Below are 25,408 nucleotides of genomic sequence, written 5' to 3'. Positions count from 1 at the left end.
TTATTTTATTATTTGAAAGTATTTTTTGTACAATGATCTGTGAGCATATCATTACAGTAGGTAGTAGGTACCATTTAATACATTTTAATTCTAAGTGATATATGTTTTATAGGTAGGTACTTATTACTTATAATTAAATTTTAAATACGTATTTTTACCGATTCAAAAATAACAAAATCATACAAATCAGTATTTATATATATATATATATATTCTATGTATATATATTTTTTAAATTTAAATTACGTACCTATAGGTTACATAGAAAATCAACACAAATAACATACAAAATAAAATTAGGTATGTACATAATTCATATACATTTTAATTTATAAATAAAATAATAGGTACCTTGGTACTTATATTAATATTAAGAGGATGTCAGTGCACTATTCGTTTTCTCTCTCTGGCCCACGCGCAATATAGACAAAACGCATTTACGCAAAATCATTTTTTCTATGCGTTTAGGTAATCTTAGAGTAAAGTCATCCTCTTAAATTACAATTTAGTTTGTGTTCCATTATTTCTACAAAATTTTTAATTTATTTTTCATAAAATATATTTTGATTTACATTTTCAATGCCAAGATGAAATTCTAATGCCACTTATCATTCTTCCGCATTTTACTTTGTAAATAATCCTTAATCAACTTAATTTTTAAGATAAACATACTATTGAAATAGTTACAGGGAGTGTCAAAAATACCATACCTACACGCTGCTTTTACTTCAGATATACATTAATAAATAATAATACATTATTATACTAAAAACTACATAATTAAGATTAATGATGTAGAACAACGAGTAGCTTTTTAGGAATCGCAGCAGCATCGAGATTTATTCTTTATATACTATTTTTTTTAGGTACAAAATTATCGCATTTCTTCAATTGGTACATTCTTTGTAATAATTAAAACAAATATTTCTTTAATATAAGACTTTTTATTATATTGTCATTTATTACATAAGTTATAGACTTGTCTACCTCAAAACAAACCCTATATACACATTAGTATAGACAATAATGACAAAATAATACTATAGGTTGTAAATGTCAGTGAGGTTCATTGAACATTAATGGTTTTGTACATTTTTAGAAAAATGGCTCTCCTATAAAAAGGATGCCAACCCCTGATATAAAATCTAACCGAGAATTCTATCTTACAAGAATTTAATGAATCATCTTAAAATTTAATGTCCTCAACAGATTTGTTTTGTTTTTAGTAACATTGGTAAATATTATTTATAATAATATGTTTTTAACTGTTCATTTTAGTATGTCTGATCAAAAGCCTAGGCAGACCAATTTCTGTGCCCAAAAACGTTTTTCGTTATCATATGGTGTATTAAATACCATGCGAAGGTAATAATTATAATTATAAAAGCTTTAATAATAATACCTATTATACATAAAGAATATACATATTTGATTAGCTCCACATCAATAACTATTGTTAAACTAATTTTATAATGATTTTACAATCATGCTATTTTTGTGTACAAGGTGTCATCCAAAATGTATCATCGATGTAGTTTGGAAATCGGTGTTCACTTAACAGAAATATACCTTCTTAAGTTTCAAAGAAACTTTTAGAGAATTGTTGTATTAATAAAGACCATAATACAACTATTGAATAATGATGATTTGTCTGTTTGATAAAGGTGGAAAAACTTGTTAGGAACCTTCTATTAAAATTTCTAGTGTTAACTATAAAAAGAAAAACATATGAATTTCTAACTAAAAAATAGTTTGACATTTGAAAGAATTTTTTTGAAATTTGTACTTAAATGCATATAAAAAATAATCGTGCCTATGTACATTTAATATTTTTGAACTTCCATTGATGAAACTTATAAGGAACTGTGCATTAAATTGCCAAGTTTTTTTAACAAGTGACAAACTTTTTATCGAGAATAATTTAAAAAAATTTATAAAATTCAAAATATTTCTCAAGGCTATAAACTAGGTCAAAAAGAGTTAGAATATTTCAAAATTGTCACTATATGTGGAAAATGCTAATATAAATATTTGGTGAAAATGTCAAGGGTTTAGTCACTTAATTAGTTTTTGAGTTGCACCAAAAAATAAAATTGATGATTTCAAAAATGTGTTTTGTGTAAAAATTACCACTTTTTGTTGTTTTTCTTGACGCTTTCTAAAACAACTTGGAATTTTCAATTTCAACCTGAGATGCTGATCTTGATAATCTGTACATTTTTAATACCCAAAATGTTGATGACAAACGGAAAAAAAACACTCATCATTGTAAATACAATACATTCTTTCGCTCCTCTCAAAATCTATAACTAATGATATAATGTTATAGATAATGATATTAAATTTGAAAATATATCAATTCACTTTAATTCTTTTTAATTTTATAACTAATGAAATTAAACGTGTACGGCTAAATATGTTATGTGCTTATACATAGTGTATTGGAAAGGAGTATACCTAGTTGTGCCCTTTATTCACTTCTCTTTTTTTAGTGTATAACCTTTCTCATTAATTTTACTATGATACAAAGTGACTTAACAGCTTACGAGTATGCAAAGATATGTTCAGCATCAATATTTTAACTCATGATTGGTATATCATTACTCATTAGTTACAAATAATATTATTATGTACCTATCTAGGTGTTTATTAAATTATATTTTATTCATTAACATATTATAATTATTTTTAGAAATCATGCATTTTGCGATGTGATATTTGTAGTTGGAGGGAAAACAATAGTAGCTCACAAAGTTATACTGGCTTCTCACAGTAATTATTTTAATAAAATGTTTACTGGAAACTTCAAAGATACTAAATTGTTGGAGGTGAAAAATGTAGAGATCACTCCTAATTCACTTGAAATATTATTGGATTTTCTATATACATCAAAATTAACAATAAATGATTATTGATGATGTGCAGGTAATTTGTGTATTAGTTATATTAGTATAATATTATGTTGGTTGTACAATTAATTAAAAATATTTTCTATAAAATGTATAAATATACCTATAGTACCTATAGCCTATAGGTATAGGTAATTATTACCTACCTACCTAATGTGTTTTACAAAACAATTTTTAATTATTTTAAATATTACCTATAATTTTTATTTAGTTTATACAGATAACAATGTACATATTTATGTTTATAATTTTAATACTAGGATTTATTAATGGCATCAGATTTTTTATTGCTCAATGATGTGAAAAAGGAATGTTTAAATTATATAGAACAAACAATTGATATTGAGAACTTTATGACAGTAAAAAGTATTTATGATATAAATAAAATAAAAGATTTGCATGAATTATTTTTGTCATACATATTAAAAAATTATAAGTGAGTTTATTTTAAATCTTATTTTATTAAAAATTTTAATTTATTATGATTAATTATTATATTTTATTTCATTCATATTTCCTTTGTCATTACCCTATTTTTATTTTTGTTAACAATAGTAAAATTTATTTTTGTATTTTTTTTGAACTGGTGCGGTGTTTTGTATTCGATTTAATTGCACTGACAACACTCGTGCGCACTGAGTGCGCATTTTCTGCACCGCCGATTTTGTCAGTGCAATGAGTGCATTTTATAAATATATGAACCGTTTTTTTTCGATAACGGGGAACAAAATACGGCGGCCCTATTAAGAATTGTATTTCTTTGTCAACATCTTTTGTTTTCCATAATATTACACATAAATGTATTCGATTTATAAGAAACTAAGGGCCAGTTGTACCGTCTACGGTTAAACTTCGATCAAGCTGATAACAGATATTTAACCGGGCAAATTCGGCCGATTTAACTCCGGTTAACTTTAATCAGAGACGGTGCAACTGGCCCTAATGCAATTTTCACGCAACACTTGCTCTGTGCCAGTGGAATTTCAGTGCACACTATTTTGTCAAATCGAAAACGCTATAAACATCGGGTTTCCAGGAATTGGCCACAATAAACTTTTTTTCAAAAAGGAATATGGTTCTTGGGCCACCAAAACATTACAATATTATAAATGGTACACCCTGTGGGCGCCCGTAATGTTCCAGAAAATAAATGGCGCAAACGTTAGAAATCCATAAAGTAAATTTAACAGAAAAATAAAGGAACAGAAAATAAAATTATAGAAAGTAAAATTACAGAAAATAAAATAACTGGAAATTAACGTTCCAGAATTGTTTTCATACTGAAAATAAAATGAACATAAAATATGTATGACAGAATTATTATAACCCCAGAAAATTGAAAACCTGAAATTATAATCACAGAAAGTAGTCTTGCAGAAAATAATAACGTAGACCATAATTTCGAAAAATGATAAGAGTGGTTGTGCGGTGGTTACCCTGTGACCAACTTGAAAGTGGTGGTGTTGCACAGCAGTCGGTAGGGATGCGCAAAAAACTGCCAGTCGGGGGATATTTTCGATTTTCGGAGCGGAGCGTACGATCATTTTTCAAATTGGTGTCACTGTAAGATGCTGTTATATGCTGGTATAGTCTTGTGGTATAAGCTACCTTATCATTTTTCGGACAAATTGTGTACTATTATATTCCATTCTGGAATTATACACCCAGCGGAATTTCTGCAATATTATTTTCTGGATTTTTACGTTCTACTAAATATAAATTCTTATAATTTTACATTCTGTATCATTTATTTTTGTTAATTTTATTTTCTATTTCAATATTTTCTGGGACTTTTAAATTCTGTATTTTTATTTTCTGTATTTAAACACTCTGTAAATATATATTCTGGCGGTTTATTTTCTGGAATATTATATGCACCCCACCCTGTAGTGGCCAATTACTTAACTATTTTTATGAACTTCCTTCTACTAAGTACTTTTTAGTGGAACATATGAGCGTATCATGTGGTACATAAATATATTGTCACTTTGCCTTACTAAAAATATATTTTTTAAATATCTGTCGTGTAGTCCTTAGGTACTTAAAATACCTTATTTTTAAATCCAGACAAAGTTAATGACTACTTCTTGAGTGATTTTATGATTTAAATTATTATTATCCCACAAAGTAGTAAACTTACAATATGTTTTGCTTTGATTATAATTTTGACATTTATATTTATGACGGTGTGAAGTTTCCTTATCCTTTATATCTTGTAATAACAACAGGTACAAAAAATCAGTCAAATTTTTTCAATTAAAATTTAAAATAGTACTTTAATAGATAGGGCACATCAAAATATCCATGACTGTTTTATTGGAAGTAGGTACCTACAATCAAATATTTACATTAAAAGTAGCTGATCCCGTGCACTTCGTTACCCGTTAAATGTACAAACTGTATATGACTCAAACTTTGTTCAATGCGTTATTTAATATTCGGTGTGTGCGATGTTCTAGATTTATCTTAACTTTTCTGTTGCCCAGGATAAAAATTCTGATTCACAGCAGTAGGTACGTTATCAGGTAGGCAATCTACCTGCGGTAGATCGCGGACCCCGTGCTGTTTGTACGTAAGTGTGTGATTTAACTCTAAAATACCAAAGTTATACCAAGTTTGTCGTTTTTATTTAATTCCACCTACGATGGATTAATATAATCAATTAATACAAAAACCTAACCTAACCGTACTAACATCCGATGAGTAAAAAAAAACCAAATTTAACCCTTTTTAAATTAGCCTATCTTCTTCCCAGTGGTCTAATCTACCTACAACCATTCATTTATTCAAAAAATAATAATACAAATCAACAAACATGCCCAATTAACCAATACCAACCATATGTATTAATAATATACCCTATTATTATTTTTTACCAATAGCAACCATTTATAAACAAATATTTTTATCGTAAACAATAATATTTTTATCTTATTTTTTTCTGGACAACCCTTATCACTTAGGGGTTTGAAAAATAGATGTTGGCCGATTCTCATACCTACTGAATATGCATAAAAAATTTCATAAAAATCGGTCAAGCCGTTTCGGAGGAGTATCGAGACTAACATTGTGACACGAGAATTTTATATATTAGATAAAAAGTATACATACATAAAAGGCCAAGAAAAAGACTAGTCAGACAGAATTATATTTTAAATTAAATATAGAAATACACAGAAGGGGAAAAAACCATGTTTGATTTTGTACAGGTTATTACTATAAATTCATTAATACGATTAGAATCACTTATCTTTACAGATATTTTGGTGGAACAGCATGTCTTATTAACCTATATTATTAATTTTAAACTTTGGGTGTACCAAGACCTATGACCCTAGCAAGTAGCAAGTCAGTCGATGACGACCTGATCTCTGTTGTATATAATAATATTTTTTATATCGAGTTTATATCAACGCTAAATATTTAAAATTATAGACTTTTTGAAAAGACATGTCATCTATAGTTAATGTGTTTTGTGGATAATCTCTTCTGGATATAATCATAAATTTGGTTTAATTTTCATTAATGACGATCTTATTTGCCGCAACCATTAGTTTTTCGGTTGTACTTTTGAAATTTTCTTCTGATTCCGCTATTACAGCTATGTCGTCTGTGTATGTGGTCAGTATTATCTGTGTTTCTTGTCCTATGTTCAATCCACATATGGTACTATCCAGTAATTCTCTAACAACCAATTCCAATGCTAAGTTTAATAGGACCGAGGAAAGTGCATCGCCTTGTTTCACTCCCGTAGTCACTCCAAACTCCTCTGACATTACTGCTTTGAATTTGATTTTGCACCTTAAGCTTTGCATACCTATATGCTTATATGTTTTGGCTATAATATCCTAGTAAATTATAAAAATAAATATTGTAGACTAAGCAGCCAGCAGGTAGATAAAATGTGGGCCAATTGCTGACCCCCCGTTCCATCTATTCATATCGTTACATTATAATAAATATTTTTTAATTATTGAATAATATTTTTTACTTTAAGGTTTGCACTAAGAAAGCTTTTTATTATGATCCAAAAACCGACTTTGGTCAATTAATTGGTTCTTTGAACACTGATATAAGTACAATATATTCAGTTTGTTCATTTAATAACCAATTGTATACAATTGGTGCCTGTTATGATTATAATAATAGTCATTGCATTGCTTTACATAAGTACAATCCACAAACTAATACATGGATTGAGGTTCATTTTTCAAAAAATAGCTCAAGAGCGCCAGGTAATGCAACTTAATCTACTGGTATTAAATAAATAATAAACTAATTATAATGTAACCTTTATATACCTAATTATACACATTTTAAAAAAAAATTGCCCAGTGGTGGATTCAGTACTTAATTTTGAGAGGGGAGGAAAGTACAAAACAATTTAAAACATCAATAATACAGGCATCTACTACTGCGGAAAATGTCCCCTTTGCCCTCCCCCCTCTCGCTGGATCTGCCACTGAAATGTTCATGACATATGTTATTAATAGATATAGTAGATTTTTAGTTTATCAAAAATATTAGGTAGTTTTAATATAACTTTTATTTTCTAGGTGTGGTTGTACTAAAAGGAGAGCTATATCTAATGGGTGGTGAAAATAATAATTATATTAACATTTACGAACCTAAATCGAATGAATTTTTAACTAAAAATTACATTCACCTCAATTCTTCAGTACATTATAATACACAAGCATTTGTAATTGATACAAAAAGTATAAATCTAAAGAATATTTTGAAATAATATTCCAGTAATGAAATTTAAAGTTTTACTTTTAAATAGGAAGTAACCTTTACATATTTCTATTTTTAGTGATTAACATTTGTAATTGATACAAAAATTATAAATCTAAAGAATATTTTGAAATATTATACCAGTAAAGAAATTAATGTTTTTTTTTTCAAATAGAAAGGGAACTTAAACATATTTTTATCTTTAATTGTTAAACAAAATAGTTGTATGCAAATAAAAATATTTTACCATCAAATATAAATATTTTCATATAAATAATAACTAAAAAAAGCGGGTAAGTACTAAGTGTATGTTGCTCTGCTGTACAGTAGGCTACAAGTGGATCACAGTAATGGATGGTCTTAAATTGGAATTCAATGATATATAATATCATTATAAATTATACGAAAAACGATTCTGAGCAGAGAAGGTTGTCAGCCAAGGACATTTTATATTATATTTATTCTATTATTATTATTACGGTAGCCGGGAAGTTTAATTAATATTATTTATATAATATATATTAATATACTTTAAGCACATCCATACTGGAGCTATATGGAAGCTGGAATTGGATACCTATTACCCTACTAGATTGCAATGCAATAATTCATCTACACATTATATTGTATAAGCATTAAACAATTATAGATAGCCTGAGTTCAAGGTAGATTATGTAACCTATAGGTGTACATATATGGGCTACAAGAAAAGAAAATCTAATAATTATTCTACTTAGGTATTTAATGAAGGCTCGGAAATTTATGCATATGCATATTTGTTTAGAAAATGCATATTGAACTCCTAATTTGATACATATTCGATCCATATAGTAAATACCTATATTTCAGATACAAATATTTTTGTTATTTTAAATACTTAATTTAAATTGAGTTATGAGTATTAAAATATGTATAGACAATTTACAATTTTAAAATACTCATAATTCACTTTAAAATTGAAATATAACAAAAAGCCGATGAGATACCCTAGATAATATTCTTACCTTTGAATTTTATAAAAGGTCAATTCCATCTAATTTTAAAATTGTTATGTCGTACACTAGTGAGACGGAGACAACATATGCGGGTGCGACGTCATCTCAAATCATAAATCCTGGAATATTTGATGTTCACTTTATTGATAGCCGAAAGGTACATATTTGTTAATATTAATGTCTTAACTCTTAGCCCATTTTATGTCTTGTGATTCGCACTTGACAGGACTACAAGAGTATCATTGGCAATGTTGGTAGTGTACTGGAAGTTTTTATGTTACAAAGACAACACAGACGGAGCATATTGATTTTCAAAATACTATAATTATATAATATTGGATAATATACATTTACCATTTCATTTTGGTCATTAGGATACAATATGGAAGATTTACAATACAAAAATATTTACACAATTTCGTTATTACACCATAATTATTATATATATGTATATAATATATAATATAATAAAAATATTACAACGCACATTTTGTCCAATTAATCAGTTTGCGATATAATATAATTATTATTATCAAACGTATATTATATTATGTAGTCGGCGCCAATACGGAGCTCCGCGGTTTTTTCTTTTAATGACAATAATATTATGTAAAGACACATAAACTGAATATTATTATAAATAATATCAATACATGATCAAAAAATATCTTAATTCCTATATATAATAATAATATACGCATTGTATAATTTTATTGAAAATAATCTTATAGTCGAATTTAATATTAATTTATAAGTACATATTACAATATAATTATTAAAAACAAAACAAATCGTTAAATCACTTTACAAATGTCTATTTTTTTTTTTACGTAGGTATACATAATATTATTATTAATTATTATAGGTATATATTATTATTTAATATGACGAGTGAACGGTACAATAATAGCAGTGTACCTGTTTTTAATAATGCATAATTTATAATGGATATACGATATTTAATGTTCGAACGAACGCGAATTAGCCATAATGTATATTTTATTATATACGATTGTGAATTTTTAAAATTTGTTCGAGTGTATTGCCGACTAGCAGCTACAAGGAGATATTACGATAATATCGTAATAATATTATATAGATTAAAAAAAAAACAAAAAACTGACAAAACTTTAATGAGAAATGCGTTTATAATAATATAAAATTATGCTACGGAAAACCAAAAGAATTATGCCGTTTTGCGTTCATACATTAATAATATTTTATATTATTATATCATACCACCCAACTTGCATGAGCGAATTTCGAAAATATAACCTACGAGCCTTTAAGTGGTAATAATTTAATATCTAATTGTCATTCCGCGCTCGTAAATTTACAGGTATAAAGGTACTTATTTATGATATTTTCCGCGTGCCTACATAACATTATGCGATCGTTGTACATTTTGGATACGACCAACAAAAACAAAAAAAATCATATTTTCAATCAAACGCGTGTTGGCGTGTTAATGATTTATAGGCACATCTATATGGGATACGGTTAGGCGGGTACCTAAATGTAATAATTAAAAATCCGAGTCTTGTACAAAAATTAGGGAGGTGCCCAATTCGAAAAATATAACAACAAAGATTTTGCCCAGACTATGGATATCATTAATAATATAATAATTAGTGAAAGTTATGCGATGTGTGCGCGTGCCGTCTTTCTTTTAAACTCGTGTCCGATGACCGATATCGTGTACAGCGCGTTTCAGTGTGTCCTACAAGTAAGAACCTATCCACAAATCGGAAAAAAAAAATGTTTAATAATTGTTGATTATACCTACTATAGATGCCGATTTCTTCGGATATTAAAATTTTATGTTTCATCGAACATTCAAATAGGTACATAAATGTTTAAAATTAGTATACCTATTCTTATATTTATTTTTGTTTTAGAATAATTTTTGTTTTTATTATGACGTATACTTCTTCCAAAAAAACCGACTGATTTGTGTAAAACGCATGTATAGTAATACGCTGCAATAAATAGGTAAAACGTACCTAGGTCCTATAAGCAGTTACACGATGAATAAAACGAAATTATTTATTGCCTACATGAATAAAAATGTATGATTTCCGTTTTAAATGTTTAAATGCGAACGTTTAGAATTATTATATTATAATAGAGAGCGTTTAAAAAATAAACTTTAAGACTGTTTATATTATATTATTATTATGCGGTAGGTTATGTCCGTAACAAATGCAGGAAATGATATAAAATGCATTATAATCGGAGGATTCTCTTACGCGTCGCAGCGACGTCGATAACAATGACGATAAATGTTATTATTGGTACAATGATTTTAAAATAATATAATTATAATATATAGTTTTATCCATTAATAATAGGTAATAGTACATATTTTTCTGTACGAATTCAGTTCGACGTTTATTTCAAATTATAATATTATTAATAATATTATATAGTCTAAACTGTACAGCAAGTATTGTACGTACAATTTTTATCGTTAAACAGTCTTAATATTATAATGACATTAATATGTTACGTGCATAATATTAAAAGCATAATATTATTATAAATTATAAAGCGGACGCGCGCGTACTAAGACGATAAAACATGCACAGTTGAAAAATTGTAATACGGTTGAGTTATGGACAACGATGTGGGAACCACTCAGGACTTGATCATCGCATTATGGTACCGTCGTCCTACCCCAGCGGTCTACGACTTAAGAATTCCTACTGGCTACTACCAATGTATTAAAATATTGAAATATGATAATTGTTGAAATGTACGCTTATATTTTAGTATGAGGTGGCGGTGACGAAATGGAGAGAATACTGAGCAGAAAAAAAAATGAAGTAATACATAAATCGCCGAAAGCAATAACCGTGAGATTTTTTTATTGAGGATTTTACCCTGAAAATTCAGAAAAATAAAACGATCTACCTATCGGTTTTTTCTCGTTATTATAATAACAATAATAATTACGATGAGTTTTTTGGTCGGTTTATATTATTATTAGACACGAGGATGATAACAGTTCAATTTCTCATTATGTATTCTTATACTCGAACAGGCCAAACGCTCTTATTAAGTTAGTAGGTACCTACCTTCTACCATGATAATAATATTACTATACAGATAGGTACCTACTGTACAATGTGAATTATCTGTACTGGGTATAAGAAGCGCATCGAATATTATAATACCTTTGAGTTACAAAATATAGAATACATATCAGTCACATTATGCACACATACACGGACATACCTATTTCACATTGTGCTTGAATTTTGAAGCATTACACTAATAAAACTTGAAATTTATTCCCTACAATTACCTATTTTAAGCTGTTGATGGGTTTCTTTACATTACAATGAAAAATTATAAAACAGAATATTTACTTTAAAGTGTTAGTGTTAGAAAAATTAGATGAAGTTATATCGTACACATTGTAGATATATTTTATGATTAGAATTATAATTTTTTTTTTTTTTAGAAATCAGAATCATTTTATTTACATAAATTGAAATCAAAATCTCTTGGACTGCAAGTAGCTAGTGAAACACACCAACATTTATTCTCGCATTGATAAATAAATACTAATGTCATCTGTAATGCTTCAATATTACCATAATATTTAATTATTGTATTACACATTTACACATTATGTACTTCCGCGCAAATATTAAATGAAGCGTACAAAAACAAATTTAGATAGTTAAAATGATTTTATTTTTCCAGATATTTCCTGTATTGAAAATTTGTAATCACGAGTTCATAAATCTAAATATTTTATAAATAATAAAGTTGCCTTTTGCAGAAATTGGATTAAATATAATATAAGAAAATAATTTACTCTGCAAATCAAGATATTATTAATTAAGAATTTTTATGCATCCATAACAAATTTTCTTTTATATTATATTACTTTTTTGGTACATAATTGTATGGCTCCACCATCAAGCAACCACACATCGGCAGTCTTTAATCAACAAATTCGAAATTTATGATCGATATACTACAAATAGGTAAATTTAGTACGTAATCAGGTAATCTATTTATAGAAAAATGGAAAATACTCCTTTGGTTGAAAATTAAAATTTGAATTGTATTAAAATGTATATTATATTATTTATAGGTACTTAATCTATCATAATATGTTTTTGTATTATTGCTATTGTTTGTATAAATGGGTCTACCTATTCTGCAGTGCTTGAACTGGAAAAAAATTAAAAGGGGGATTCAAAAGAGTAAAATAAACTGTGCTTACGCGAATATTTAAGCATTTTATTGACCATGAAATAAATAAAAGGGCTACACATAGATATTTTTAAAAAGAACAGGGGCTCCATTATTTCAAGCACTGTTTATCTATCATAAAAACATTATTTTAAAATATTGTTAAAAATGAATTATAATGAAATTAGTATATAAATTCACTGGTATATTACTTAAACTGGCATTCAATTTTGACAACAAAAACATATAATAAGGAAGATATTGTACCCTTAAAATAAATAAAATGTGTGACAATGGTAAAAAAAAAAATAATAAGATCATTCGGAAATCGATTAAATAACTATTTTTTGTGTTTAAGTGTAATGATAAATTATTAATTATTAAATGTCATGTGCTATAATAAATTGTAAACAATATATTATTATTCTTATTTACTTTTGATAGTTTTATCATATTATATAAAAAATTTCGAATTACTAAAGCCTTGGTGGTGTGGTGGCACCGTGGCAGGGCGACAATAAACAAGTACCACTTTTTTAATGATATTACCACAAATGGAGAATAATCATTCTATAATAAGTCAAAAACGTTTATTATTTATTAAATGACATGTAATCTAAAAAGGAACAATTTAGAATATTGGCTAAAAAGTGAGTACATTACAGTTTTCAATCAATAAGTCATTAAATTCACCAAATTGATTTTAAATTAATTTTCTTATATTTAAAATTGAAAACCATAACATTATAATTTATCACTGACTTTTAAGCTATCCCTCACACTTGAACGATAAAATACTAATAAAATAATTCAGTCAATACTAATATGTAACATATTACATTATTAATGTAAATAATATAACTTATTAGAAACAATACAATTTGATTTTTTTTAACGATTTCTTTGCACAGTAATATGAAACTGAGTAAGTAAATTTCTTAATAACTATAATAATTTTATTATGTTTATTATTCTTCCTTTTTACCACTGAAAAGGGAGCATAAATATCAACGAGTACCTCAAGCATTTTACAGGAGGTGGCTAAAGTCACAAAACGATTCGCAAATGTCGTCACTAACGTATGCGCGGTCTTGCACCGTCGCCACCACATTTGTCATACCGTATAATCATCTTTTTTAAAATTAATATTCTGATTGGCGCAAAAGTCTTTGGTTATGGGTATACAATTGAAATAGCTACACATTTCACAATCATACATTGGTATCAGGTAGAACAGTAACAACAACAACAAGAACAGGAACAACGCAGATAACAGGCACACCCAGATCAGGAAGATTTTCTTCTGACGGTCGTATGGTCCAAATGAAACAAATGGCAACAATGCATAAGACAATAAGAATCCAAAAATGAAACCAAATAGATGTGCAAAGTTGTCTACCCAAGGCAGTAGCCCGAGCAGAAACAGCAGGAATGTGATGGCTAATAGTTTTGAAAGAGCCTGCTCGGGCCTCTTTAACATAGGCCAACAATTCAATACTTCAACTATAAGGCACGCCAAAAGGCCAAATTGGGAACCGGCTGGACCCACCTGAAATAAATTAAACAAATTTAATATTACTTGAACTCTTAATATCTATTAATATTAATAAAAATTAATTTTTAATAACCTAAATGATTATGAATTAACAATGAATGATAATATGGATTTACTTACATCAGCTCTATAAGGCACAAATATTGCACTGCCCAGATTACCTGCCACTCCAGAACCCAAATAGATTAAAGCTATTCTTAAAGAACCAGTCAATTTTTCTAGATCTCTCATCAAAAAATACTGTATCACAATTGTTGTTGCTAAATGAAGAATACTGGAAAAATTAAAAGTTGAATAATTTAATAAGACATTAATAATATAATTATATTAATATTAATATTATTTTTTTATAATAATGTTATAGTTTTAAAAAAAATGTATTCTTAATAACTTTTAAAAATATACTTTCAGGTGAAATATCTTGTTCTTAAATTTTTTTAATTATTAACCATATAAATATTATGTTAGTTAATTTTAAGACAGTAAATTTAGAACTTACACACTTGATATATTTTAAGTTATAATTATTACTTGTCCTTTTAATGTTCATACGTTAATTCTACTAAGTAGATAATAAAATATAAGGCAAAAGGAACATACATAAATACTTTTTTCTTAGCAGAAACTATATAGGTACTTTGTATATTTTGAAATAAATAAAATTTTCGTTTTAAATGATAAATGTCTTAAAAATTTTAATTAGTTTATATAAATGTTGAATAATTACCCAGCATGTATGAAAAGTGATATCCACAATCTGTAAAATTGATCAGGAATTTCAGGAGAAAAGAATGGTATGAGACCACACACATCATTTAGGCATGAAACCTACAAAACAAAAATGTAATTAATTTAAATATATACAACTATGACATGTTTAATGTCATACACCGGTCACTAATATTACATACTTGAGAGCATAACGAAGCATCATCATGAAAATAGCCATGTACAAAATCACAATATTCTCTTGTAGTTATTCGACAAGTGCCATGTATCCCAATACAGCATGGGTGCCCTATCACTTCGCAAATCATGTGTTCAGCAGATGTCAGTTTCTGAATCAACGGACTACCCCAACTGCTATGCCGTGCACTACCTCTACCGCTCATCTTACGGCAAATTGGCCATTTTGTTATATCGTCAGGCCATTCAAATGGTGCTATAGATGCAGGAGCTTCACAATATCTAACAATAATAAATGATCAGTTTATAGTTTATACATATAACATATTATATAATTGATTAGTGAGTAAATTGCATACTTGGGATCTAGACCACAAACAGAACCAGATATTCTTCCTCCTGGTCCTGATTCAACTTCTGACCATTTTTTCCACTTAGAAATTGAAGTCTAAAATGTAATATAATTATTATGGTTATAATAGCTATTTCACAAAGTAACATAAATATACCTAATTCAAAAATGCAATTAAACTATTATTAAAAGACACAGATATAAGGATAACTATGTGCATCTAAAAATATATCTATTACAACAAAACAATAAATAACACTTTATTACATACAAAATACTTAAATATTACTAGGAGTAAAATATAAATGATATTTAAATAATAATTAAACATAAACAATAAAATATAAAATCTTAAGTGCATAAAAATTTAAAAATAAACAATATTGAAAAGCTTAATTTTCTTAATAATAATCATCATAAAAAGTCAAGCAATAGCGCCAATTTACATTTGTTTCAACATTCTTACCGAAGGTGGTTTATCTCCTTCTCCTCCTCCTCCACCACTACCACCACCCCAATCCGTGAGACGTTTGTGAGATGGTATTAAAAACAGTACAAACAGACAAACACTCGATAAGAATAAAACTATCAAATTGTATATTTAATTGCTTGTATAGTGATCAAATTTACGAACACTTCTAATCAATTACCTATATTAATTAGTGGATAATAAATGAACTTAAAATCAATGTTTAAGACTGTATAACTTTACTTAAAACAAAGTAAAAAAGCTTAATGTTTGAAACTATGCTGCAGTTTTGCACTTTATAAATAAAATGCATACGTACAGAAACTTAGTTTTTATTTGAAGTATAAATGTAATCAGTATATAATTAATAGATTTATATCTTTATATTTAGATGGATACGTCATTAGTTATTGTAAAAAATTAAGTTCCTAGGTAGTAGGTTGGTTAAAAATGTTAAAACAATGATCATAGCCCCCACTTTAACCACCAATTTGTATATTGTAAATTATGTATAGTATTTTTAGATTATCTCCCAATGTCGTGGCATATCATTACAGTCGTATACCAATGAACTGTGGTTTACCGTAATAGTAATAAAAGTATAGTTTATGCTCTAACATTCAAATTATATTAAATTTAGTGATTTTACATGAAATATTAAATAAATTGTTATTAAAATAAAAACATTTATATTATTATTATTAATAACTGTGTATCTTTGAAATTAAATTCTGTTTAGGGTGTTAAGACACTTCCCTCTTTTTAAAAAAATCCTGGTTACTGGCACCTGAGTCTGAGTAACTCAACTAGACTGCGTATTGGGAGATAGCCCCCGTTTTCAAATAGATCTTACTAATTATGATTTTATTTAAATCATAATTAGTTAGACTTACTCATTATGAAGATTTTTTCTACAAATTGTAAACATTTTTAATTCAATTTAAATATTGTCAATTAATATTTTTCCAAGTATAATATAATACTTCTCTAGTAGTCTGGTCTGTATTCAACAAGAGTGTAAAATACAAACAAAATAAGAGAATATGTACCTACACAAAATAATAATGGGTTCTAAAAATAAAATATTTTTATAAAAGTAAACAGTTTTCCTCATGAAAGTCTGTAATTTCAATTTTTATAATTTATAATGTTGTCATTTTCTAGTGTTATAATAAAATGTAAACTTTTAAAAGGAAAAAGTTTTTTTCAGTCTAGCATAAAAATGTTTACAATTTAAAATTGTTATTGTTTTGTTTTTTTTTTGCAATAATTCAGTAGTTTATGATGTTATTATATAATAGTAGTAGTAACAAAATAATAGATGTTATAGATTAAAACTATTTTTGCTTCAGAAAAACAGTAGAGACAAAAAATTGCTTACACAAAATTGGTATCTACTATTTATAAATAAAATATATTTAAAATTGTAATGTACCTATTTATGTAATTTATGCAGGATTGCATTTAGTTAAAATTATTAAACAATATGTACTATTATAGTATGATGTTGAAAATAACCATAAGAAATAGTACATAATTATACTTAATAATAATAATATAACATATTATTGAGTATAAATTCTACAAATATTTGTCCATGTAATAAAAAGTGCTGTTGTCTGTTGATCATTCAGATTTCACCTCCAGAATGAGCATAGAAATGTTATGTAGACATAATCTCTATATAATTTATATTTAATGATATTATATTACCGTTAACTGTTAGTAATAAATAATAACTAACTATATATTATAAAAAATTAATTTTAAGAAATATTTTGAATATGATCTTAATGATTGATGAGTAATTTTAATACATTAGCTAATATAGATAAATTATTTCAATTTATAGAAAATATGCAATATTTATATCTTACTGTGCACTGTTCTTTTGAAGCTTGAATACACCCAGAGTCATCATTTCTTATACAACAAGCAGTTTCTCTTTCTTTTTCTCGCCATTTTTCAATTTCTTTCATTATGTTTTTATCTTTTCGCATGCAAGGGGCAAATTTAGCACCCAAATGTATTAAATCCGCCTGAATATTTTGAAACAAAATAAATGGGTTAAAATTGAAGAAAATGTCAACAGAATAAAGTTAATATATTACTTACCGCTCTTGGTCCTATCCAAAAATTAGAGGGTTCTATGTATTCAATGATTTGTACGGATAAACTTGTAACCATGACCTAATATTATATTACATAATAAAATACATTATAAATCATTATGATAATTATTAAATAAAACATTCTCAAATAATTTACTTACCGCACCAGATTGGTGACTGAGATCAATACCAAAAGGTCCAAGACCATATGAAAATATTGATAAGAATAGCACCAAAATTTGAACTACTGTCACCCAATAAGTGAAAAATGGCCTGTGATCTTCTAAATCATCAAGTTGTTGTTTCACATCCCTTCTGTTTACTACTGTTTTATTTAAAGAACGTCTAAAATGTTTTCATTAATTAATGTATAAACAAAAAATGTAAACAAGGGTACAAATAATAATTATATTTAATTATTACCTGCATACTCTTCCAATAAAACCCATTCCATACTGCCTTCTATCAGAGTTATCAAATGCTCTATCCAGTACTCTGCCCCAAATTCTACCCATACCAATGTTTGGCATATGATCATCTTCAACTCTTCTTGATGGATTTCTTTGCCAGCTAGAATACCTTCTGAAACTTTGATGTGGTTTTTTATAATGTTGTCTAATTGAACTTTCATAATTTCCACCAGAATCCACGACTTCTTGTTCTATTCCTTGGTCGCCGTTATCCGAGGAGAGTCGATCAAAAAACACCTAAAATTTAAACAAATTCATAAATACATATTAAAACTAATATATATATATATATATAACAATTACATCATCAGCCATATGCGATAAAATTGTTGGAGCATCAGATGTGACAGACGAGGGATAACTTCGAGACCATTCATTCGGTGTTGTTATTACTTTTTTTTTACGACTAAGTGTCTTCTATAAACATGATTAGAAATACATATAATAAGATACATCACAACATTTTTTAAATTAAATTTCAAATTGTAGGTACCGAAACAACAAAAGACAATCCGCTTAATGTTAATTTAGCAACGGATGGTTTCCTTCCTAAAGGTTGAACACGGTTGGCACTATCTCGTTCATCAATATCTCGACTAGATTGCAATACATCCGGCTAAAAAAAATTATTATGATTATTACTTTAAAGTATGTATTACAAAAACAATATGATAGTAAATATTTTTAACCAAATTAAATTAATACCTGTGCAATCTGAGTTATGGGAATTTCATTTACAGAATTAATGTATTCATTTTTCAATTCTCCATATTTTCTAGTAGCTAAACGTTTTCTTCTATCTAACCATTTAAGTTTTTCTGTTTCCTCAAATTCTTCATCAAGTCCAAAAAACATAGCTGTTTCTCTCTTAATGAAACTACACAAAATAAAATAAAAACTTGTTAGATAGACAATTATTTATTATTATTGAATCAATTAAAAATTTACTTAGAATAAGATATTATCAAAAAATGTCCTAATGATCACCTCTAAGCTCATGTCACCTTGAAGTATTAAACATCTGCACAATTGGGGGTGGGTAGTCTTATAATATTAATAAGATCCTCCAAAAAAATATGGTAAATTCCAGTTATAAATTCTAAAGACTAATACAATTATGTATAGAAACCTATGAAAATAATGTTCACTTTAACAATAATATTTTTATGAATTCAATATCAAAAACCTTTTGCATTTCCTACAATTTCATCTGCACTTTGGTCCTAGAGCTAGTTATACCTATTAATAAAATAATAAACAATGGCTGATAGTATTTGTAGGGCTTAATAAATGTTGATGTTAAGGCATTTCAGTTGGAAATTCTGATGAATAAAAACTGTTTCAAAATAACACTAATTTTACTTTAGAGGATTTAAAGCCTGTTATAAATGCTTAGGTTTATTTTAACTTATATATATTAAAACTTCTATTATTATCACTAACTATTTTGGTCAGTTCACTTACCTGGGAAAGATCACTACAGAAAATAAAAGACTGTCTCAAAACAACAATGATTTTGGATAGGTTTAAAGAATAATCTATGAAAAACAGTGGCTTACCCAGGGAGGATAGCCAACAGGCTGATATACATTGTATATAAAAATCAGTTTTTTGTACGTAAGCATAATATATCATACTATTGCAGTTTTGAGAATTCAATTTGGGTAGGTACAAAATATAATATACCTACTCTAGACTCAACCTAAAATGTATTTAAAAACTGTATTCAATATGTATGTGTAGTTCATACCACAACAAAAACTTACTTTTTTACAGCTTCTGTCTTGGACGTGGACCTATGAAATGTTCGAGGTTTATTTAATATATTTGAAGATAAAATTGGTAAAGACGTTTGATGGTGTATATGCTTTGGTTGATAAACAGTTTCTGATGGAGGACTATTTGGCTGGTCTGAACCACTACTGTTGGCAGGTACCGTACATGTACTAGCAGTTTCCTCAGAATTATCAGTTGTCACTTCAGTGGATGAAGATGATGGTTGTGAATTACTGGGTGCAGGTGCCGACATGGACCTAAAAGGAGGGTCATATTTTCGGTCAGCCCCGGTTTCCATATTTGGTGGAGCCGAATGGACACCACTGCTTGAACTAGGAAAAAAAATTATTCAATAGCACTGTACCTATTTTGCTAATAATAAAATGCATTATAAAACACACCTGCTAGATGATTGAATAGATCCAGGGCTTGAAGTTATGGAGAGTGGTGGAGATCTTGAGTTTGTTTGAGCTTGAATAGTCAACCCTTTGGCAAACCCAGGTTTCCTAAAAGAAAATAAAATAAAAATAAAATTGGGTAGAAAAGTTTATTTTAATTTCCAACCTGTACTGCTATCAATATAATATTTTGAAAATATACCTAATGGCTAATACAATTCGATAATTTTTTATTGGTTACAAAAAATGTAAAAACGCGTTCGTCTTAGATGCGAACATTACAGAATAGAGGATTCTTTATTTTAATATTTATAGCTCATGGTCTTAGTTTAGATCTTATTGTCGTTTATTATCACATTTTATTTACGTTACATTGTGTTATCAGTGATACAATTTACAATAATATTATAGTTCGGTGATATAAAAATAGTAATTTATTAATTATTTTAACCAATCGCCAAATTCGAAAAGGAATTCTTGAGATAAATTATTAATATTATTATTTATAATAATTAGTTTATAGGTATAAATGTATAATCATGATCAATTATATAATATTTCTGTGTCAATTATCTTAGTACCTATCTTATAAAATATTACTAACGAAGAAGTTATACCTACTGCAGGGTTTGCATTATTTACGTTTTCTGATATTTTAAGATCAATAGGTGTCATCACAGATTTTAATTTTATCTGTGGTATCATTTTGTAGTTATAGTATAATATACCTACCGTATATTACTGTATACTTATACTATAGTAACATCTTCGTTGTAGGTAAATAATATTATACAAAAAAAATATGAAATTATCTCTAAAATAGCAAAATATTCTTCTAGTTAAATTCGTTAGTTGTTACCTTAATAGCTAATATAGTTGTTTAAACTAATAATCACCTGATAGATGTAAATTTTGTTTTCGAGTAATCAAATTTAGCTACATTACTCGCGTGATCAGTGGTTTTCAACCTTTTTTAAACACGGCACACTGTGCTCTTCATAATATTTTCACGTCATATGTCTCAGCCACGAACATCGTTTTATTCAACATCATTTTTTTAGGTCATCATTTAATTTTTTACACCGAATCAGATAAACGAAATCGTACTTTATTATATATATATTATATACATTAATATTTTACTATAATATTATATTTTTATTAAGTATAATTATTATTGAAAAAACTTTCAAGAGCTCGCGGCACACCTAGAGGATGCTTGAGGCACATCACCAGTGTGCCGCGGCACATCAGTCGAAAACCACTGAGCTAGATATGGAGACAGTATTATATTGTAAGAATATCGCATAATGTTTTTACCATTCGCTATACGAGATACGACTGAATACTGAAATACTGAATACGACTACTATACAAGGTCGAGTCGAGAACGTGCACTGTGCTGCAGTAGGTACTTATTGATAAGACGGTATCCGGTTGTCACGAACAGTTTTTAAATAAAAAAAGTTAGTCATTTGATTACATTATTAGTTTATTACTATCAATAAATAAATTGTAGTAAAATTTAAAAAAAATTCTTTATTTAATTTCTGATAACGGATAAATTTTACAACTCGATGAATTGACCTAGATCCCATAAGACAGGAATACAGGCATACAGCTGATGGTCGTACACCTTACACAGATGCCATTACCTAATACCTATATTATTATGGACTATGGTCTACGAACAAACTCGTCTTCCACTTGGCAGCGTTGTAATACCTACGCGATGATTTCCGTGACCATGGTCATAATTTAAAATGAAAGTAAAATGTTGTAACACATTATTGAGAATTGAGATAAAATACTTACCTATATAGATACAGCACTACCTAACTTATTTTACATACAGCTATCGGACTCAAGGCTGTAACCAAACATATTTTTCCGAGAGGGGGGTATACCTATTGTAATATTTTTATTAAGTACCTACTGAATTTAAGTTTTGACATTTAGTCAAAAATTATTTGATATTGAATTTACTTTCTTTGGTTTACTCATTTTTGAAATACTAATGAATGCTTTTTTTTAAATGAATCACTTCGTATTATAACTTTGCAGGTATCCTGCACAGACGACAGACCGGTGGACAATGGAAGGAGCGAAAGGAGAGTTGCCTCCAGAAATGTTTGACAGCAAATTTATAAAATAATGTATTAGTACCCACTAAAAATATTATGAATTAATAATTAGAATACCGGTAGGAAGATATTAATGGTTGTTTATGTTGTGATTGATAGAAACGTTGAAATAAGCACAACATAATATGATATTTTTTTCTAGGAAATCAATTTTATTAATTATTTATCCAAACCATATAAATTATTTAATAATAAATAATAATTGTGTATTAGTAACTATAATAGACATGCCATTTTCGCCAATAACTTTTTGTTTGCCTTGATGCAGAAAATGTGAAAAATAAACAAACTTTCACAACTGTATGTAGGTAGTATGTTCACACGACTACAGTATAGGTACTACACAAGTATTAACTATTGAGTAAATTATAAATAATTTTTTTCACTAAATGCAATTATGCATGATTGAACTATACAATAAAAATATTTTCTAGTGCAGTTAAATTTGGTTAACGTGGCTATCTTTGGCTATATAGTTGGTTACGAACCTGTTCAGTGGGGCCCATTATCTTTTCGAGGAAATAAACAATAATAATAATATAATATAATATTACTGCGTACCACGGTTTATGATATATTCTGCGTACCAATATACAGTGGCGTGTATCACTATAGCAAATTGGTGTTGCTCAAATAATTTTAGGTGACTTACCGCTCATAATATTGTTGTACGACCTATAAAATGTCCTATCTTTATGTCACTGCCTATAAAGAATATGTATTACCCATTCAAAAATCGTTAGCAGAAAGTTTTTTTTTAATAAAAAAAAGCTGTGTAACCATGCAGTGTATATTGTTTACTAACAATTTAAAAAATATATGTATATAGGTAACCTACCTACTCGTCGACTACCATTGTTGTTATTTCAATGTTTTTAAAAATACAGTAAGTATACATTATATAAGAATGGAAATGTAACACCTATTGTATTATATAGTGCGACTGTGACTGTGCTATATAGTTATAGCATTTAAAAAGTGTCCAAAATGAAGGAGATGTGAGGGTTGGGCTGCTTTTACGCGCGCGACGGCGCTAGCTGGTTGGGCGTTGTATATTAAATCCATACGGATTTCGGCTGAGAGAAAAATTATAAAGTCCCTCTAGAACAGACTAATAATCATATCACTGCCGAGTCCACTGCACGACCGAGGCAGATATGAAACTGTCGGTTGAGTTTTGTTTTTTATCACACGTCAGTTTTTAAAATTCGAAGGTAAATATATTTATTATACAACGATGAGTTTTTTTTTATTAAAAGAGTTTATTTATACGTTTTATTAATTTATAGTCTATTAAAAATATTTTTTGCTAGTGTCATTTGTGTCATTTTTTTTCGAACTCTATGAAACGCTTTTATATCAACGAAGCCGGCTCGCTTATTTGAATACTAATAACCCGTGCTCTGCAATTAGGATTGATTTTTGAACATAATATATTGTATCATTAGTCATTATGAACGAATTTAAGAAAAAAAAGTGAGCCGCCTAATCGTTGTGTATTCATCTAACTTTAAAAAAATAATAAATAAAAATTTTCTATTGTAAGTTGTAACCATAATGACAATTGAAAGATATAATGATTGAGTGAATATATATATATAAGTACAATGACAAACAATGCAATTATTCACAAATTGGTTGTAATTAACACTTAATTGATATAAAATAAATATATTTTAGCACATATCAACAAAAATTAATGTTAGATGATATTTTAATGATTTTTAAAAAATTTCTTTCAAGCGGATCTTCTAAGAAGATACACAAGAAACAAATACTTAAAAACATAATATAATAATAATATAGATAAGTATTTTTTTATTATATAAATATAATATATAGTGGGATTTGGGAAGTCGGACATAATAGAAAATTACAATAAGACCCCTAACAATAATAATTATAATATAATTATATACCATTTGCTGGCATTTATAATACCAAACTCTACACGCAAATACGCAAAACAATAGCAGCGAATAATAGAAACCCAATAACAATAATATTAATACAGGTACCTAGTTAATGAGTATTTGCATCGAGTTAAGTGGCATTTATGAGTTGAAAACAAAAAATAATGATTAATCAACAATTCAGCCAATGTATTATAATATTATTATATATGTTTGTTTGTGGCCGTGTTGGTACCTATTTGTATTGTGAATGAATACGAAATCAGTAATAACAAGTACCTACTCGGAAATATAGCATATAATAGTACGTGGTTTTCATACCGATATATTTTCGAAATACCTAATATAAACAGGTAGTCGGTGTATATAAACACATTATCAATACGCTTCAGGATTTCCAAAATCGTCAATACAATTACATATAATATAATATATGTATATGTGTAGTAGACGTGTAGTGAACA

At 27.7% G+C, this 25,408-nt stretch overlaps 1 protein-coding gene and 1 long non-coding RNA gene across 3 annotated transcripts in view; one reads left to right on the top strand and one right to left on the bottom strand.

Annotated features, from left to right (window-relative positions):
• LOC107884040 overlaps positions 1 to 3,268 on the top strand; it is a 6,473-nt gene extending 3,205 nt beyond the window's left edge. The window contains exons 2-4 of the long non-coding RNA XR_001679668.2: positions 1,279 to 1,365; positions 2,693 to 2,925; positions 3,170 to 3,268. This is a non-coding gene — a long non-coding RNA (uncharacterized LOC107884040). The remainder of the gene's footprint in view (positions 1 to 1,278; positions 1,366 to 2,692; positions 2,926 to 3,169) is intronic.
• A 9,958-nt stretch (positions 3,269 to 13,226) lies between these two features.
• LOC100162164 (inactive rhomboid protein 1) overlaps positions 13,227 to 25,408 on the bottom strand; it is a 71,028-nt gene continuing 58,846 nt past the window's right edge. The window contains exons 5-19 of one of the 2 annotated variants that reach the window (XM_001949985.5): positions 20,891 to 20,995; positions 20,480 to 20,821; positions 19,419 to 19,590; positions 19,207 to 19,329; positions 19,017 to 19,130; positions 18,667 to 18,950; positions 18,405 to 18,588; positions 18,248 to 18,322; positions 18,010 to 18,171; positions 16,130 to 16,213; positions 15,671 to 15,759; positions 15,317 to 15,593; positions 15,133 to 15,233; positions 14,526 to 14,679; positions 13,227 to 14,399 (exon numbers count right to left, since the gene is read on the bottom strand). In XM_001949985.5, the coding sequence (XP_001950020.2) occupies positions 13,965 to 14,399; positions 14,526 to 14,679; positions 15,133 to 15,233; positions 15,317 to 15,593; positions 15,671 to 15,759; positions 16,130 to 16,213; positions 18,010 to 18,171; positions 18,248 to 18,322; positions 18,405 to 18,588; positions 18,667 to 18,950; positions 19,017 to 19,130; positions 19,207 to 19,329; positions 19,419 to 19,590; positions 20,480 to 20,821; positions 20,891 to 20,995 (2,701 nt within the window). In that variant the 3' untranslated portion in view covers positions 13,227 to 13,964. The remainder of the gene's footprint in view (positions 14,400 to 14,525; positions 14,680 to 15,132; positions 15,234 to 15,316; positions 15,594 to 15,670; positions 15,760 to 16,129; positions 16,214 to 18,009; positions 18,172 to 18,247; positions 18,323 to 18,404; positions 18,589 to 18,666; positions 18,951 to 19,016; positions 19,131 to 19,206; positions 19,330 to 19,418; positions 19,591 to 20,479; positions 20,822 to 20,890; positions 20,996 to 25,408) is intronic. The other variant, XM_003245276.4, reaches the window with a different exon arrangement.

The sequence above is a fragment of the Acyrthosiphon pisum genome, chromosome A1 (assembly GCF_005508785.2).
Source record: "Acyrthosiphon pisum isolate AL4f chromosome A1, pea_aphid_22Mar2018_4r6ur, whole genome shotgun sequence".
NCBI lineage: Eukaryota > Metazoa > Arthropoda > Insecta > Hemiptera > Aphididae > Acyrthosiphon > Acyrthosiphon pisum.
Note: the sequence above shows the minus strand (reverse complement) of the source record. Positions and strands in the feature narration are given on the sequence as shown.